Source organism: Bison bison, unplaced genomic scaffold (assembly GCF_000754665.1).
Source record: "Bison bison bison isolate TAMUID 2011002044 unplaced genomic scaffold, Bison_UMD1.0 scf7180017864456, whole genome shotgun sequence".
NCBI lineage: Eukaryota > Metazoa > Chordata > Mammalia > Artiodactyla > Bovidae > Bison > Bison bison.
In genome coordinates, this window is record NW_011495018.1 from 5,595,081 (window position 1) to 5,609,998 (window position 14,918).

General features: G+C 46.0%; 1 protein-coding gene across 1 annotated transcript in view; it reads left to right on the plus strand.

Moving 5' to 3' along the window:
* Positions 1–14,918, plus strand: part of ADAM12 (ADAM metallopeptidase domain 12) — a 360,531-nt gene that overhangs the window by 10,388 nt on the left and 335,225 nt on the right. The window contains exon 2 of the mRNA XM_010859570.1: positions 7,309–7,445. Within this exon, the coding sequence (XP_010857872.1) occupies positions 7,309–7,445 (137 nt within the window). The remainder of the gene's footprint in view (positions 1–7,308; positions 7,446–14,918) is intronic.

A 14,918-nucleotide genomic window follows, 5' to 3' on the forward strand; every position in this document is an offset into this window, starting at 1 on the left:
CGTCTCTGGGGTCGCACAGAGTCGGACACGACTGAAGCGACCTAGCAGCAGCAACAGCAGCAGCAGCCTTTTTATACTCTAGGAAACCTTGTTGGTTAACTGCTTTATGCCTTTCACGTGACTGCAGTTACTGCATCTTTCCTCCATCTGAACAAACAGCAATGTTAGAAGAGAGATGAAGGCAGAGACTCCAGTTTGCTGGAATTTGGAGCCACTGGTGATAACAGCCATCCATCTCTGAGCCTTTTGATACTGAACTGCTCTAGAATGACGTGTGGTCTTCTTGCAAGATGCAGACTAAGTCCTCAAATGATGATTAATAGACTTTATTTGAAAGGACCGCTTTATGTTTACAAGAAGATGGGGAAGAGAGTATAGAGAGTTCCCCTATACCCTATAGGCTTCTGTGGTGGCTCAGCAGTAAAGAAACCACCTGCAGTGAAAGAGCTGCAGGAGACACGGATTCGATCCCTGGGTCCGGAAGATGCCCTGGAGAAGGAAATGGCAACCGCCTCCAGTATCCTGGCCTGGGAAATCCTGTGGACAGAGGAGCCTGGTGGGCTTTAGTTCATAGGGTTGCAAAGAGTCGGACACAACTGAATCGACTTGGTACGCATACACCTATACCCCATAACTAGTTCCCCCTCTTACTATCTCACCTGAGAACTGTACAGTTGTTAAAATTAATGAACCAATATTGACATAATGTCTTTAACTCCAGTTCATACTTTATTCCAATCTCCTTACTTTTTACCTAACGTTCCTTTTCTGTTCGTCAATCCCAGGCAGGAGTCCTCAACACATTGAGTCATTATGTCTCCTTCGCCTCCTTTTAGCGGTGACAGTTTCTCAGACTGTCCTTGTTTTTGATGACCATGACAGTTTTGAGGTGTGCTGGCCAAATATAATATAGGATGACCTGAATTGGCATTTGTCTCAGGATTAGATCGATCAGAGGTCAAGTGTCATTTTCATCATATCTGATGAAGAGTACATGCCAACATTAGGACTACGGCTGCTGACGTTGACCTTGATAATCTGGCTGACATAGTGCTTTTCCGCTGTAAAACTGCTCTTTTTAAGACTAACTTTTGCCATGGTTCTTTTGAACATCCTTGAGCTATACCATTTAAAACTAATCACACCCCTAATTATCACCCTCGGAGCTTGCAGACGAGATGAGAGAGTGATGTTGTTATTTGATTAAGACTATAGATAGGAATCTGAACCAAGGGAGATATATTTGTCCTTTATGGGAACATTGCCACCATATTCCCCTGGACCAAGACACTGCTCAATCAAACCAGTAAGATTTTCTTTAGCCCTCTGGGATTACAAAAAATGCTTCGTGAGTTTCCAGGGCCTTGTCCTCAGATTCTTTTGCAGTTCGTAATGGTTGTCTCAGTTTTTACCCCCACCTGGATTTTCTAAGGACTGTTTATCTTAATTCTCTTTTATGTACCTCAGATTAATCCTCTTCTCCTAGGTTCGTGTTGGTATTGATAGTGATTTTGCTTTAAAGCCAGAACTCTAGGTTAGTGTTTTAAGTTTCATCTTGGCTAGTAGTCTCATCAGAGGTTGTTTTCCCACTGGCTCACTGGATAACTTGAATGGATACCTCCCAAGCACCTTAACCCCTGTATATTCTAATGACAAGCATGAAGCTGTCATCTTCATACTGTTAGCCTGTTTGGTTGGAGAAACCCTGCCTACAAGTCTATAAACTTGGATTCGGACATCCTAGACTGATTTTATGTGTTAAGCTTTTCAGAAGCCCTTTGACTATTCTGACTTAGTTGAGCTTCCTTAACCCTATGAGAATTGAGGCTTCCCAGGTGGCGCTAAATGGCACCCCACTCCAGTACTCTTGCCTGGAAAATCCCATGGACAGAGGACCCTCGTAGGCTACAGTCCATGGGGTCGCAAAGAGTTGGACACGACTGAGCGACTTCACTCCCTCGGGTAGCACTAGTGGTAAAGAACCCACCCGCCAATGAGAAGACGAGATGTGAGGTCCATCCCTGGGTCAGGAAGACCCCCTGGAGGAGGGCATGGCAATTCTCTTCTTGCATGGGAAATCCCAAGGAAGCCCAGTGGGCTACAGTCCATGGGGTCGCAAAGAGTCGGACACGACTGAAGTGACTTAGCAGCAGCAGTACCTTGGATGCAGGCTTTGATCGAGGGCAGTAAATCAAAGAGGAGTCAAGACCAGGGCCAGGTCTTGTGTCTTCAAGATGTTTATTGTTCAGTATCTCAAAACTTTGTCAATCTCTTCTGTAAAGAAGCTGAAACCCTTAGGTGGACAGCAGGGTGGTCTGGATGACTCTTAGTAAGCCAAGCCAGGGAGGCTTGGCCAGATGGAGCAGGAAAGAGGCAAGACTTCCATGGGTAACCAGGCTCTGGGTGACTCACATGGAGGGGATCTGAAGGTACTGTAGGGGATGTCTTTATTGCTGGCTTTTCCAAGACCTTAAAAGCCATCGCTGCAAACATTCTTGCTTAAGGAACTAGGTCTATAACTTCCCTCTTCACCAGCCATAATCAAGTCTGAAAATGACAAACTCAGACAAGCATAATAGGCACATGCATGTCTCATGGGAAAGCAGTGCTGATTGTCACAGAAGATAATTGTGTTAGAAACCTAAATATCTCATATGCTTCTTCCTACTGTGAGACTGATGGAGAAGGAAATGGCAACCCACTCCAGTACTCTTGCCTGGGAAATTCCATGGATGGAGGAGCCTGCTAGGCTAATAGTCATGGGGTTGCGAAGAGTCGGACACGACTGAGCGACTTCACTTTCTTTCTTTCTGTAGTTCCTTTTGGAGAAGGAAGTGGCAACCCACTCCAGTGTTCTTGCCTGGAGAATTCCATGGACGGAGGGGCCTGGTGGGCTACAGTCTATGGGGCTGCAAAGAGTCGGACATGACTAAGCAACTAACACACACACACACGTTGTGAGACTGAAGCAAAATGGCCATTTTATCAAAAGGACTGTCTATGTATCTGGTTACTCAGCAGAAAGAAAGCTGGGAGTTCCTCCCCAAGATAAGCTAGTCACATTTTTTTATTTAGTAAACTGAGTTTTGTTGATGCCCAAATATTGGCAAAAACAAAATGTATGCTAGCTGTATGTTTTCTAAGGTCATATTTTTTTTTTCCCCTGGGTTTCTAGGGCTTGAATGTGCAGCTACTTTTATGGTTTGTCAACAAGATCACTCCATAAAATACATTCTGATATCTCACAGCTGTGTATAATTTATTCTGTCTATCCATGCAGCACAAATAAAAATTTTATTTGCATCATCTAAAAGAAATACCAGTGTATACATACTTAAGCAAAGCTCATAAGAAACCATCCTCTGACTACATACTGCTGGGGGGATGTTGTGCAACCAATTAAAAAGTTGAGAGATGGCTTCATTATCCATGTATATAGATAGTAAATACTGTCCTCAGCAAATAATGTTGTTATTCAATTTCTTTAAAAGGTTGCACAACATTCTGCAAGTACTGGCACAGTCTGCCTCTCAGTTCTCTTTGGAATATTTAGAAATAAAGCCTCTTAGAGGGGAAGAAAATCAGTCCCAAAGGACTTCTTTTGGAATAAGATGTTGGTATATGTAGGTGAAAAGGGAAGTGTTCAGTGGTCGGAACATTTTGCCTTCAGGAGAGTAAATAACTGTCGCTCTCTGCTCCTAAGTGCCTGGGAGGAAAACGGTCCAGGGGACTAATATGTTCTTTATATTTGGTTTGTGCAGCTTCAGTTTGATTATTGATGAGGAAACCCCACGAAGGCCTCCCTTCTCCCCGCAAAATCAAGGATGCGGGCATACCGCCTCTCCTAGGGCCCCACAGGCAGAGGCAAGCGAAGGAGACCTGGATTTCATGGCACTTCTCCTTTCTCCTAAGAAGCGGTCCCCAGCCCTTTTGGCACCAGGGCCTAGTTTTATGGAAGACAGTTTCCGAGGCCTAGGGTGTGGCAGAGGTTTCAGGATGACTCAAGCACATTATTGTGCACTTTGCTGTGTGCTTAGTCGCTCCGTTATGTCCAGCTCTTTGCGACTCCATGGACTGTAGCCCACCAGGCTCCTCTGTCCGTGGAATTCTCCAGGCAAGAATACTGGAGTGGGTTGCCATTTCCTTCTCCAGGAGATCTTCTCCACCCAGGGATCGAACCTGCATCTCCTGCATTGTCAGATGGATTCTTTACCTGCTGAGCCATCAGAGAAGCCCCATTACGCACTGTCTTTCTATTCTGATATCGCTATAGTCTATGGCCCGGAGGTTGGACCCCTGTTTTAAGACAGGCAGCTTCTCAGTGAGTCCTATTATATTCAAAGAGTTTTTCTCTAAGTCTCTGAGGCCTGGGTGATAACCTTCCGGGCCTCTGAGCATCACAGCTGGAATACCCATGGAAACCATCCCGTCTTCCTTACTGCGGCTGGGTGGTGAGTGGTACAGGATTCCAGGTGTAGATTTATCCAGCCTTGGGGCATTTGAATTTGCGATTAAGTACTGAATTTAACAATTCACTTGTGTTGGAAACTTAACTGACAGAACTTCCAGGAGTAGCTTATAATCAACCTGGTTTGTTTATGTAGAGGAAATTTTAAAATGCTTGCAGTCACTCTCTTAACAGTTTAACTTGACTTTCCAGAGGATTAAAATGTTGGCCAGGGTAACTCTTTGGCACGTGGCATGGTTTTCACTGGTTGAGGGGCAAGTTCAGGCGCATCTGCCGTTTTCACTCTGTAATTGCGGGAATTTCAAATCCTTCTTAATCCACTTCAGACAGCACACCAGCACTCTTTCAAGGTGTGTTCAGTTAGCTGCACTCTTAGTCCGCTCTGCAGAAACTGTGTAACTGCATCAGAACTCACTTTGTTTCAGGAACTTCTAACATGGGAATCCCACTGAGGGTCTTGAGCATGAGACCTGGGGCTTGGCAAAGCTTCGAGAAGGATCTTGATGAAATGCTTCATGTGTATTACGCACCTTGCGCCTCCCTGCCCTCTGCTTCATCTTATGGAAAAGATAACACTTGAGGACCCACTGCTGATGTGTTCCTCCCGCGGCTCTGGGTAGGGCTGGAAGTTCCTCATCCTCCATGCTTCCCATCCCAACAATACAGTCTCTTGTCCCTGTCCATCAGACGTAGCCTTCCCTACCAACTACCACGGGCTTGTTTTTCTCATTACATTTTTATTTTGAAATCATTCTAGATTTATAGAAGAGTTACAAGGACATCATGGGGTGTCCTCCCAACCCTGTTGTTTCAGGGTCCTGGTTACTCTGTGCAATCATATTTGTTCAGTTGTCTCTCACCCAGTGTAAAAATATAGGTCATGAGGGCAGCTTGATCTGCGACTCTCTCATAGATGCACAAGATGGAGAGAACCAAGTGTTCTGGGGTGAAGAGGGCTGTATTTAAGAGATGAGGGTCCCAGAAGTGTAGGCAGAGGGGGCTCGCTCCAGGTAACATGAGGGTTGAAGCAGAAACAGCGGGCTATTTAAGTGGAAGACATCAGATCTCGAAGGCCCGTCACAAGGCAGGCAGTTAATAGATAGTTGGTGAATGAATGAGTGAATGAATGAACTAGTAAGTGGGTCAACAGCTGGGCCAGGACCAACAGCTAATACGTGGTCAGGATGCTACTGATGTTGGGGATGTCTCACTCCAAAGCCCCTGCTTGGAGTGACTCAGCACTCTTGGAGCACATTCCGTTCAGTTCAGTTCAGTCGCTCAGTCGTGCCCGACTCTGCGACCCCATGAATCGCAGCACGCCAGGCCTCCCTGTCCATTACCATCTCCCACATGAAATCAAGCCAGTGGATGAAGCTCGTTTATTCAAGATCTCTGAGCCATTGTGGACCGCCCCCTCTGTAGCCGGGAAAGACTTCTGATGAGCTTCGTGCTGATAACCACTCCTTCGTCATAGCCCGCCCTCCACCAGATGTCCACAGATGTCACCGCCTGGAGCCGGCCCCCTCCGCCTGCACAGCTGGAGCCCTCATCTCCTGGACACGGGCTCATCCCAGCCCTGAGACCACAAGCCCGTGTCTCCTTGCACCCTTGGCCCCCTCTCTCCCTCTCCCTGCCCCACGTGGCCGAGGGGCCCAGCTCACCCCCTCGGCCACTGGCCAGAGTCCCAACGTTCAGTTCATCCCTGGTCCCTTGGCACTCAACGATTGGGAGTTTTAAATGCTTTGTGACCAGCTTGAGAATTTTTCAGGGAGGCTGTGTCAGACAGTTAGTACTCAAGTACAATAGTAATCCTTTTGTAACCTGAATATAACTGCAGACTTCCACACTGAGAATGATAAAATGGTGTGGATTGAAAGGTATTTGGAGAACTGTAAAATGTCTAGGATTAAAATTTCAATACCATTTGTGCCCAATAAATGCGAACTCTTTAGTAACTTGAAACTGTGCTATTATGACTCAGGTCTGAAAATTATGAGTCCTGGTTGAAGAAATGGGAATAACATGTGAGGGAATCAACTCCCATCCTTTACCTTGAGGGGCAGACTGTGGTTGTACCGAATAGCAAGAGTGTGACCTCATAGGGGAGCTGGCCTGGAGAAATTACTGTATTTGTTAAGAAAGTGATATACTCTCCAGAAGAGAAAAATGTTATACTTTCCATTAGGATTGTTTATGGAAATGGGGCTGCATTGAACCTGTGTCAGTATATTAACTGGTTCGACAGGACCCCAGGAAACAAGATCACATAATAGTTGACTGAATGACTTGACTTTTTTTTTTTACATGAACCAGTCTAGTCAGTCGAAACTGACAAATTAATTTTGTCTATAGAATCATTCCCTGAAGCCCATAAAATTAGCCCCCATAAGTACAGAGTGCAGAGTTGGCTTTGTATGTAACTGATTCGCTGGGACTTAAGTAAATGGAGTTAGTCTTAATACAGCTAAAGCCTTGAGACTTTTAATAGAGCTGATCTTAAGCAAAGGATTAATTCATCATTTAAAAAGTCACTGCTCGTGGATTTTTGTTGCTTGTCAAAGGACAGAATTATATACTTTGAAGATGGTAATCACCCAGCATGTGCCACAGGGCTTGAAGGGGAAAAAAAAATTAGCTCTTATTTGCTTTAAGTTACAAAATTTTTGGTTTAATTGACAGTGAATTAATCAGTTTTAACACTCAACTATTATATAATAGTTGATGGTATTTGCCTGGCTTTATTCAACTTGCAAGTATTTTCATTGAGTCGTTGGTGTCATGCTTCTGATGCCAAACTCTTCCAAACTGGAATAAGCATAGGGTTTTTCTTTGTGTTACAGGGGTGAACTGGGGAAGCCAGTTTGTGCCTTCCATGCAACAGGCCGGGACAAGGGATGGGGCAGGAGCCTATGAAGTGGTCAGTGTCTCTCTTTTGAATGGAGATCCATGGAACCCAATGAAGACTGCAGACTCAGAGGTCAGTTTTTTACTTTATCCTTCTTGACTTTTCAGTGATTAGAGTTTAAAATTCACAGGACTGCATTCATATCCTTTTATTCAAGTTTTGTCTTTAATGACTTTAATTCCAACTTTATCCTTCCTTACAAAGTGAAATCTTCATTATTAAGAAGATGAAATACAAACTGATTTTGATGTGACGGTTCTGATGAGCGTCTCAGCTCTGCATATGTGGAAAGTTATTTTTTTCAAACACACACCAAGGATAACATTTCCAGATATGCAACTTCCAGCTCATTTTGCTTGAGTGCTGGATATTTTTCTATATTCACATCTATTTATCAACATTTTGGTTTTATCAATCAATTATTGGTAGAAACATTTTCATGCAACTTTTTTTTTAAGTTTGTAATGAGTTTTAATGCACTTTGATGCTGAATTTACTTCAATACATGTTTGAATTGAGTCTTCTGTGATGTAAAAGAATACTATAAAATAATAAAAATATTAATGGTTAAATTTAATATTTTGATGAGTTTTGTCTGACAAATCTACATGACTTTCTTAAATTTCAGAACTTGTTGGAATAGTTGGAAAGTGATAAAATCTATAGAAATATGAGCTCTTTGGAGAGATTATACAGATGGCTTTGTCCTTGTGTTATGTGGAACTATTTTTAGATTATTTTTTATAATAGAAAACAGATTTTTTTAAAAAAGAGCAGTTGAGGCTGAAAATCCTCTGTGGTGTTCTGGAAGTGCTGCAGTGGGCCACCTTTATGTCTGTAATGATAATATGATTTATGATTTATTATCCCCAACCTTTTTTGGCACCAGGGCCCAATTTCATGGAAGGCAATTTGGAGGGGGGTGGGGAAACAGGGATGGTTTTGAGGTGATTCGAGTGCGTTTACTGTGTGCTTTATTTATATCATTATTATCTCAGCTCTACTTCAGATCATAAGGCACTAGTTCTTTGAGGCTGGGGACCCCTGATTCACATCATTATTTAATTTTCTAAAGAGACTTTCAGCTGAAAGTGAACATTCAGAAAGGTTGAGTTAAAGGATCCAAAGGCCAGATCTGAACTTTTTCAGTATTTCTAGTTCATGGGGATGGTTGCAGACTGAATATACAAAGTGCAAGCCAATCACAGTGTCTCCAATGATGTTTCCTGGAAGAAAAACCTAGGATTTTAAAGAAAATCTCATCATGCTACTAATTTGCAAAATTAGAAATGACCTGATAGGTTCAGAAAAAGAGAAGTGAACTATTTTGTAAATTATATATTTAAAATGTTGATAGGCACTAATTAATAATATAAGAATATGAACCCATCTAAAGTTATTTGGGTGGTGAAAGCTTATATGAGAGCTCTCCCTGGTGGTACAGTTGCCAGATTTAGCAACTGAAAGTGCAGAAAGTGAAAAAGTGAAGTCACTCAGTTGTGTCCGACTCTTTGCGACCCCATGGACTGTAGCCTACCACGTTCTTCCGCCCGTGGGATTTTCCAGGCAAGAGTACTGGAGTGGGTTGCCATTGCCTTCTCCAGAGGATCGTCTTGACCCAGGGATTAAACCTGGGTCTCCCGCATTGTAAGCAGGTGCTTTACCATCTGAGCCACCAGGGATGCCCCATTAAACTTGGACTTAGGCAAGAGGTAGGTGTTTTTTCGGCATAAGTCTGTCCCATGCAAGATTTGGGGTGTTGTTGTTTATCAAAGTACAAATTTAACTGGTGTCCTGTGTTTTATCTGGCAACCTTCCTTGGAGGGTATCAGAGCAACGAGCTGATGAGGGTTCTCAGCATGCCTCTGGAATGGACCAGTGCAGACTGGCTCTAGTTTCTGACCTCCAGCTTCATCCTTCCTGCCAGCCAGCCACCTGGTAGACCTCAGGACGCATGCTGGCGGGGGCATTGGCACCCTGCCCCTTGGCCAAGCTTACAACCTGGGCTGGGGGCCACCAGCTCCATCTTTGTAGAACACTAGGAGAAACCACTGTTGTTGCCTCACTATCCCAACTCCTCCAGGACAAGAATCGTGTGGGTAGTAGGCACGTGCTGTTGTTCAGTTGCCGTCACGTCTGACTCTTTTGTGACCCCATGGACTGTAGCCCTACAGGCTCCTCTGCTGTGCGATTTCCCAGGCAAGAATACTGGAGTGGATTGCTATTTCCTTCTCCAAGGCGTCTTCCTGACCCAGGAAAGTAGGCACATACCTACTGCCTAAAGTAGCTCCAGGTTTTATTTGTTTAAGGGAATAGGGACCTAGGTGATTTGGGGGACAGCATCTTGTCACAATGCCATGAAATTCACTTCAGTGTATGGCTCGTGGAGTCAGCGCTGCGGCTCTGTAATGACCATGTGCACCTTTATTTGGTGGTTAACCATCAAGACCCTGCCTGAAAAGGGGTTTGTGTATGAGCATGCCATAATTCTCCACGGGGTAGATGTGTGTATCTGTTGTGGGGATAGGGAGGCTGCCAAATGGTGTATATGTGTGCGTCTTTCCTTGTTATCAGATAACCGTCCACATTGTCATTTTAAACTGCATTCACAGAGTGTGTCTTCAAGTGTGCAGAACATACTCACTTCATGTATGTATTTTGCTGTGCAACTCTGCCTGCTGTACCTTAGAATGTAGGCTTTTAGATTTGCATCCTTGCTTTCCTGCTCCCCTATCTCATTCCTTGCTCCCTTGCTTCTTTCTGTTCAGCCAACCTTTGACAATTTGACTTAACTGATTTGAGGAAAGGCCCAAGCCTTTTGGCTTCCCTGGTGGCTCAGATGGTAAAGAATCCACCTGCAATGTGGGACACCTGGGTTCAATCCCTGGGTCAGGAAGATCCCCTGGAGGAGGGCATGGCAACCCACTCCAGGGTTCTTGCCTGGAGAATCCCCATGCACAGAGGAGCCTGGTGGGCTACAGTCCAGGGGGTCGCAGAGAGTTGGAGATGACTGAGCTAAAAACAGCACCAGGTATCTTCCTTTCTGTAACACGCTCCCAGTTGACTCTAATGAGCATACGGGGGGCTTCCCTGGTGGTCCAGTGGCTAAGACTCCACCTTCTCAATGCAGGAGGCCCAAGTTCCATCCCTGGTTAGGGAACTAGATGCTGTGTATGGCAACTAAGAGTTTGCATGCTTCAACTGAGAATTCGTGTGACACAGCTGAAGATTCTGCATGAGACCAGGCACAAATAAATGAATGAAAAAATTTTTTAAAAGTAGCTGAGCACACAGTTTAGAATCGCAGTATTTGTGAAAAGTACTGCTGTGTCTAGCACTGGGGAGTGACTGAACTTGATTCAACTGATTTCAAGTTGCTTCAACTTGATTCAGGAAGAAGTACTCAGATTCTCTCTCTCCTTCCTTCTTTCTGCCTCTTTCTCATCTGTGATGAACATATAGCTGAATGGGATATTATTATGTCCTTTACAAATCAAGTGTCAAGCCATCACCACCACTGCTCAGGTAGTTGAAAGACTAGAGGAAAGGGAACCTGACCTTGGGTGCATTGTAGGCATCCAGCATTTGGTTTGTTTGCTTGCTGCTGTTTTGGTCTGTAACATGAGTATAAGCTTATCTGTTCTTCCTCCCTCTTAGGGTCATGGTAAGAATGAAATGAAATGATGTCTGTGAAAATACGCTGGAAACTAAAAACTACCACCCCGATGTAAGGTGATACTGAGAGTTTAAAGTATCTTTAGGGACCAATCTCCAATTTCACGTCTTGAAAAAAATGAACTCTGGGTCCAGGGAAGACATATCAAGATGGGGTTGCTCCTGAATTGATCTCAATGGAGCTCAGCCTTTGAATACTCCAGGAAATTTCCAATCTCTAGCTTTCTCGCATGAGAATGAAATGATGGAAATAGTACGTGAAATGGAAAATAAAAAGGCAAGGGGATTAGAACATGAAACCAAAGCTTCCTGTAGCATATTGAGAGTCTGAAATATCAAATAGCAGCTAATTAAAACAGCAGAGGTAATGTCTGCTGCATAGACTTCCGTTTGCTTTTTTTCGTGGCTGAGCAAACCAAGTCCTGTTTTTTGTTTTTTGGTTTTTTTTTTTGCTCAAATAACCATCCCCTTTCACCCTGCGGCAATCAGACCTCTTCTTGGAGGGGTGGTCGCACCCCTCCCACCGGCCCTCGGCATCCCTTGGTAGCAGCTTCCGCTCCCAACACTTCATCACGACGGCCCTTGCCAAGGTCACAGGTGGCCTCCCAGCCTATGCAGCCCGTGCGTGCTTCTCACTCTTTATCTGATCTTGACACTCGTTCCCTCTCCTCTGAAGTGCTCACTTCCTCTGGCTCCCTCGACCCTGTTCGCTCTCTTTCACTCTCATGTGTTTTTAATTCTTGCTCATGATTCCTCTTCTTGGCTTTGTCCCTCAACTGTCGGTTTCCACTGAGTCTCTTCCTCGGCACATTTCTTACTAAGGGCTCCCGCTGGCCTTGTCATTCCCTCCAGTGGCCTCGCTGTCCGCCTGTGGCAGGAGGGGCCGGTGAAAGTGCAGGTTGCTCAGTCGTGTCCGACTCTTTGCAACCCCATGGATTATACAGTCCATGGAATTCTCTAGGCCAGAACACTGGAGTGGGTGCCTTTTCCTCCTCCAGGGGATCTTCCCAACCCAGGGATTGAACCCAGGTCTCCCGCATTGCAGGCGGATTCTTTGCCAGCCGAGCCACCAGGGAAGCCCAAGAATACTGGAGTGGGTAACCTATCCCTTCTCCAGGGGATCTTCCCAACCCAGGAATCAAACTGGGAGTCTCCTGCATTGCAGGCGGATTATTTACCAACTGAGCTATCAGGGAAGCCCAAATAAATAAAGATAGACCAAAAGAAAGAAAAACAGGTCATAGGAGCCCACATGTGGTGGGGATGTGAATGATAGCAGCAGTCACTCCCACAACCTGTGACCTGGGTCTGATCCCCTCACCATCATCCTCCAATGTTCATGGACTGAAAATCCAATAGTCTGCCTGCTCTGATGTCTGTGCTTGGGTCACTGACTTCCAGTGGATTTTAGGCAGCTCCAGCCTGCAGTCCCCAGTTGCCTCATGCGTTCTCATGTCCTGATATGGCCACAGCCTCTCACCCACGTTCCCCACTTTAGTAGCCCGTGGAAGCTAAGATTATCATCCCCCACCCCCTCAAGTCATGAGACCGGAGACTTCCTTCAGAAGCTTCTCTCGACATCTGCCTCAGGTTCCCTCACTTGGTACCCAGGATGATGGGCCACCCTGACTGCGGAGGCTCGCCTCCCACCTCTCACCATCCTGCTCGTCTGCAGCAGCCCGTGGCCTAAATGTGCCATGCTCTTTCCCGCCATGCTTGGCATTTTCTGTGTCCCCGCCATCTGTGTCTTACTCACTCCTGAGGCCCCAGCTTAGCTTGCACCTTCTCTGTGCAGCCCCTTCTGACCTCCCCAGCCACGTGTGTTCCCCCCGGATCTTGGTCCTCATCAGTCATCTCTGTGATGTGCAGACACTCCATGAACACTGAGCCTGGGGACGTGGTAGAGACCGATGCTGCAGACACATCGCTTTAAACCACACATCCATCCTCTGATTTGCCGAGGAGCCAGGGACCAGGGCAGGGGCCATGAGGGGTGAGCAGTGTATGCCGTTTCCCCCTTCCCTCCACCTGAAACAGGGCAAATCTCTTACTGTCTGAAAACGGGTCTGGTTCTCCAGTTGGATGTCTTTAAAGAGCAGGGACCCCAAAATAAGTCAACTTAATGCTGCATTAAGTCAACCCAGCAGCATTCAGGAGAGAAGAAATGGCCCCACTGAACTTGCACAAAGGCCTGAAAACCGTAAGGTGTCAGGGGACCACTTCACCTTCGTACTGGCTTAGACCCTAACTCTGTGCGACCTGGGACTCAGCTCTTTGGCACAGCTCGTGCTGCATTGTCATCACTAGTTTATAGTTTTGCTTCTCACGCCAGCCTGTGCCCTCTCTGAGGGTGGCGTCCTCAGCTTTCGCCCTTCCTTGTCCCTCGGTGCAGCGCGTGGCGCCCGGTGAGAATAGGGAATGTTTGTTAGTGGGCTCTGAGCCTTCCTCTGTGCCTGGGAACCAGGTGCTCACTGGCGTGGAGGTGCCTCCTGCTACAGAAGGTAGAAGGGACAGAAGTCAACTTTTGCATTTTATCCAAATGCCCAGAGGTTCCTGGGTCCCCTTTCCCCTTCTGCAGAGGGTTTGCAGACCACTCCTGGAAAATCTGGACTTTTCAGACATTGCCGACCTCTTTCAGCAAGTTTCTTGTTGTTCAGTGGCCCAGTCGTGTCTGACGCTTTGTGACCCCACGGACTGCGCACACCAGGCCTCCCTGTCCCTCACTGTCCCCAGGTTTGCCTAAGTTTATGTTCATTGCATCAATGATGCCATGCAGCCATCTTATCCTCTGATGCCCTCTCCTTCTGCCCTCAGTCTTCCCTAGCATCAGGGGCTTTTCTGATGCATCGGCTGTTTGCATTAGCAAGTTCAGGCGCTTTTAACTCATTTGGAGGTCTTATATAGCTTGGAAGAATGTGACATTTCCCACTTTTGTGGCTGCTTATGACTTATCTTAACAACACCCTGCATGTGCCATTGTGTTCCAGGGTTCACATGGCCAGCCTTGTAGAGAATGAGTTTCCTCTGCTTGAAGGGAGCATTCTGGTCATTATAGGAGTTGCTGGAGGCCGGCCTGTTGTGCCCAAGCTTGACTGCATAAGCTCGATGGTTAGCCTTCTGACTTATGGAACATGGAGCTTCCTTTAGCTTATAAGCCAGCTGACAGTGCTTCCTCTTAGGAATGTGAAAGTGAAGTTGCTCAGTTGTGTCCAACTCTTTGCAACCCCTACCAAGCTCCTCTGTCCATGGAATTTTCCAGACAAGAGTACTGGAGTGGGTTGCCATTTCCTTCTCCAGGGGATCTTCCCAACCCAGGGATCGAACCTGGGTCTCCCACATTGCAGGCAGACGCTTTACCATCTGAGCCACTAAGGAAGCCCCTTTAGGAATGTAATATTCAGTAAAATACCTACTGTGAAACTCCTCAAAAGAAATGTGTACTAGGGCTTCCTTAGTGGCTCAGTGGTAAAGAATCCACCTACCAATGCGGGGGACACAGGTTCAACTTCTGGCCTGGGAAGATCCCACCTACTGTAGGGCAACTAAGTCTGTGCACTGAGCCAGAGAGCCAGGGCCCTAGAGTCCACGAACCGCAGCCACTGAGCCCGTGCGCCTAGAGCCTGTGCTCCAGTACGAGAGAAACCACTGCAGTGAGAAGCCTGTGCTCCACAACTAGAGAGGGCCCGTGCACAGCACTGAAGACCCAGTGTAGCCAGAAATGTAAAATATATATATATATATGTTCAGTGGCTCCGAAGTTGGAACTTTATTTCCAGACTATGGTCTCCTGGGCTGGTTTATTCTCCACCTTCCTCTACCCTTGTTCCTCTCTCTCTCTCTCTCTCTTTTTTAATCTGGCCATGCCCTTTG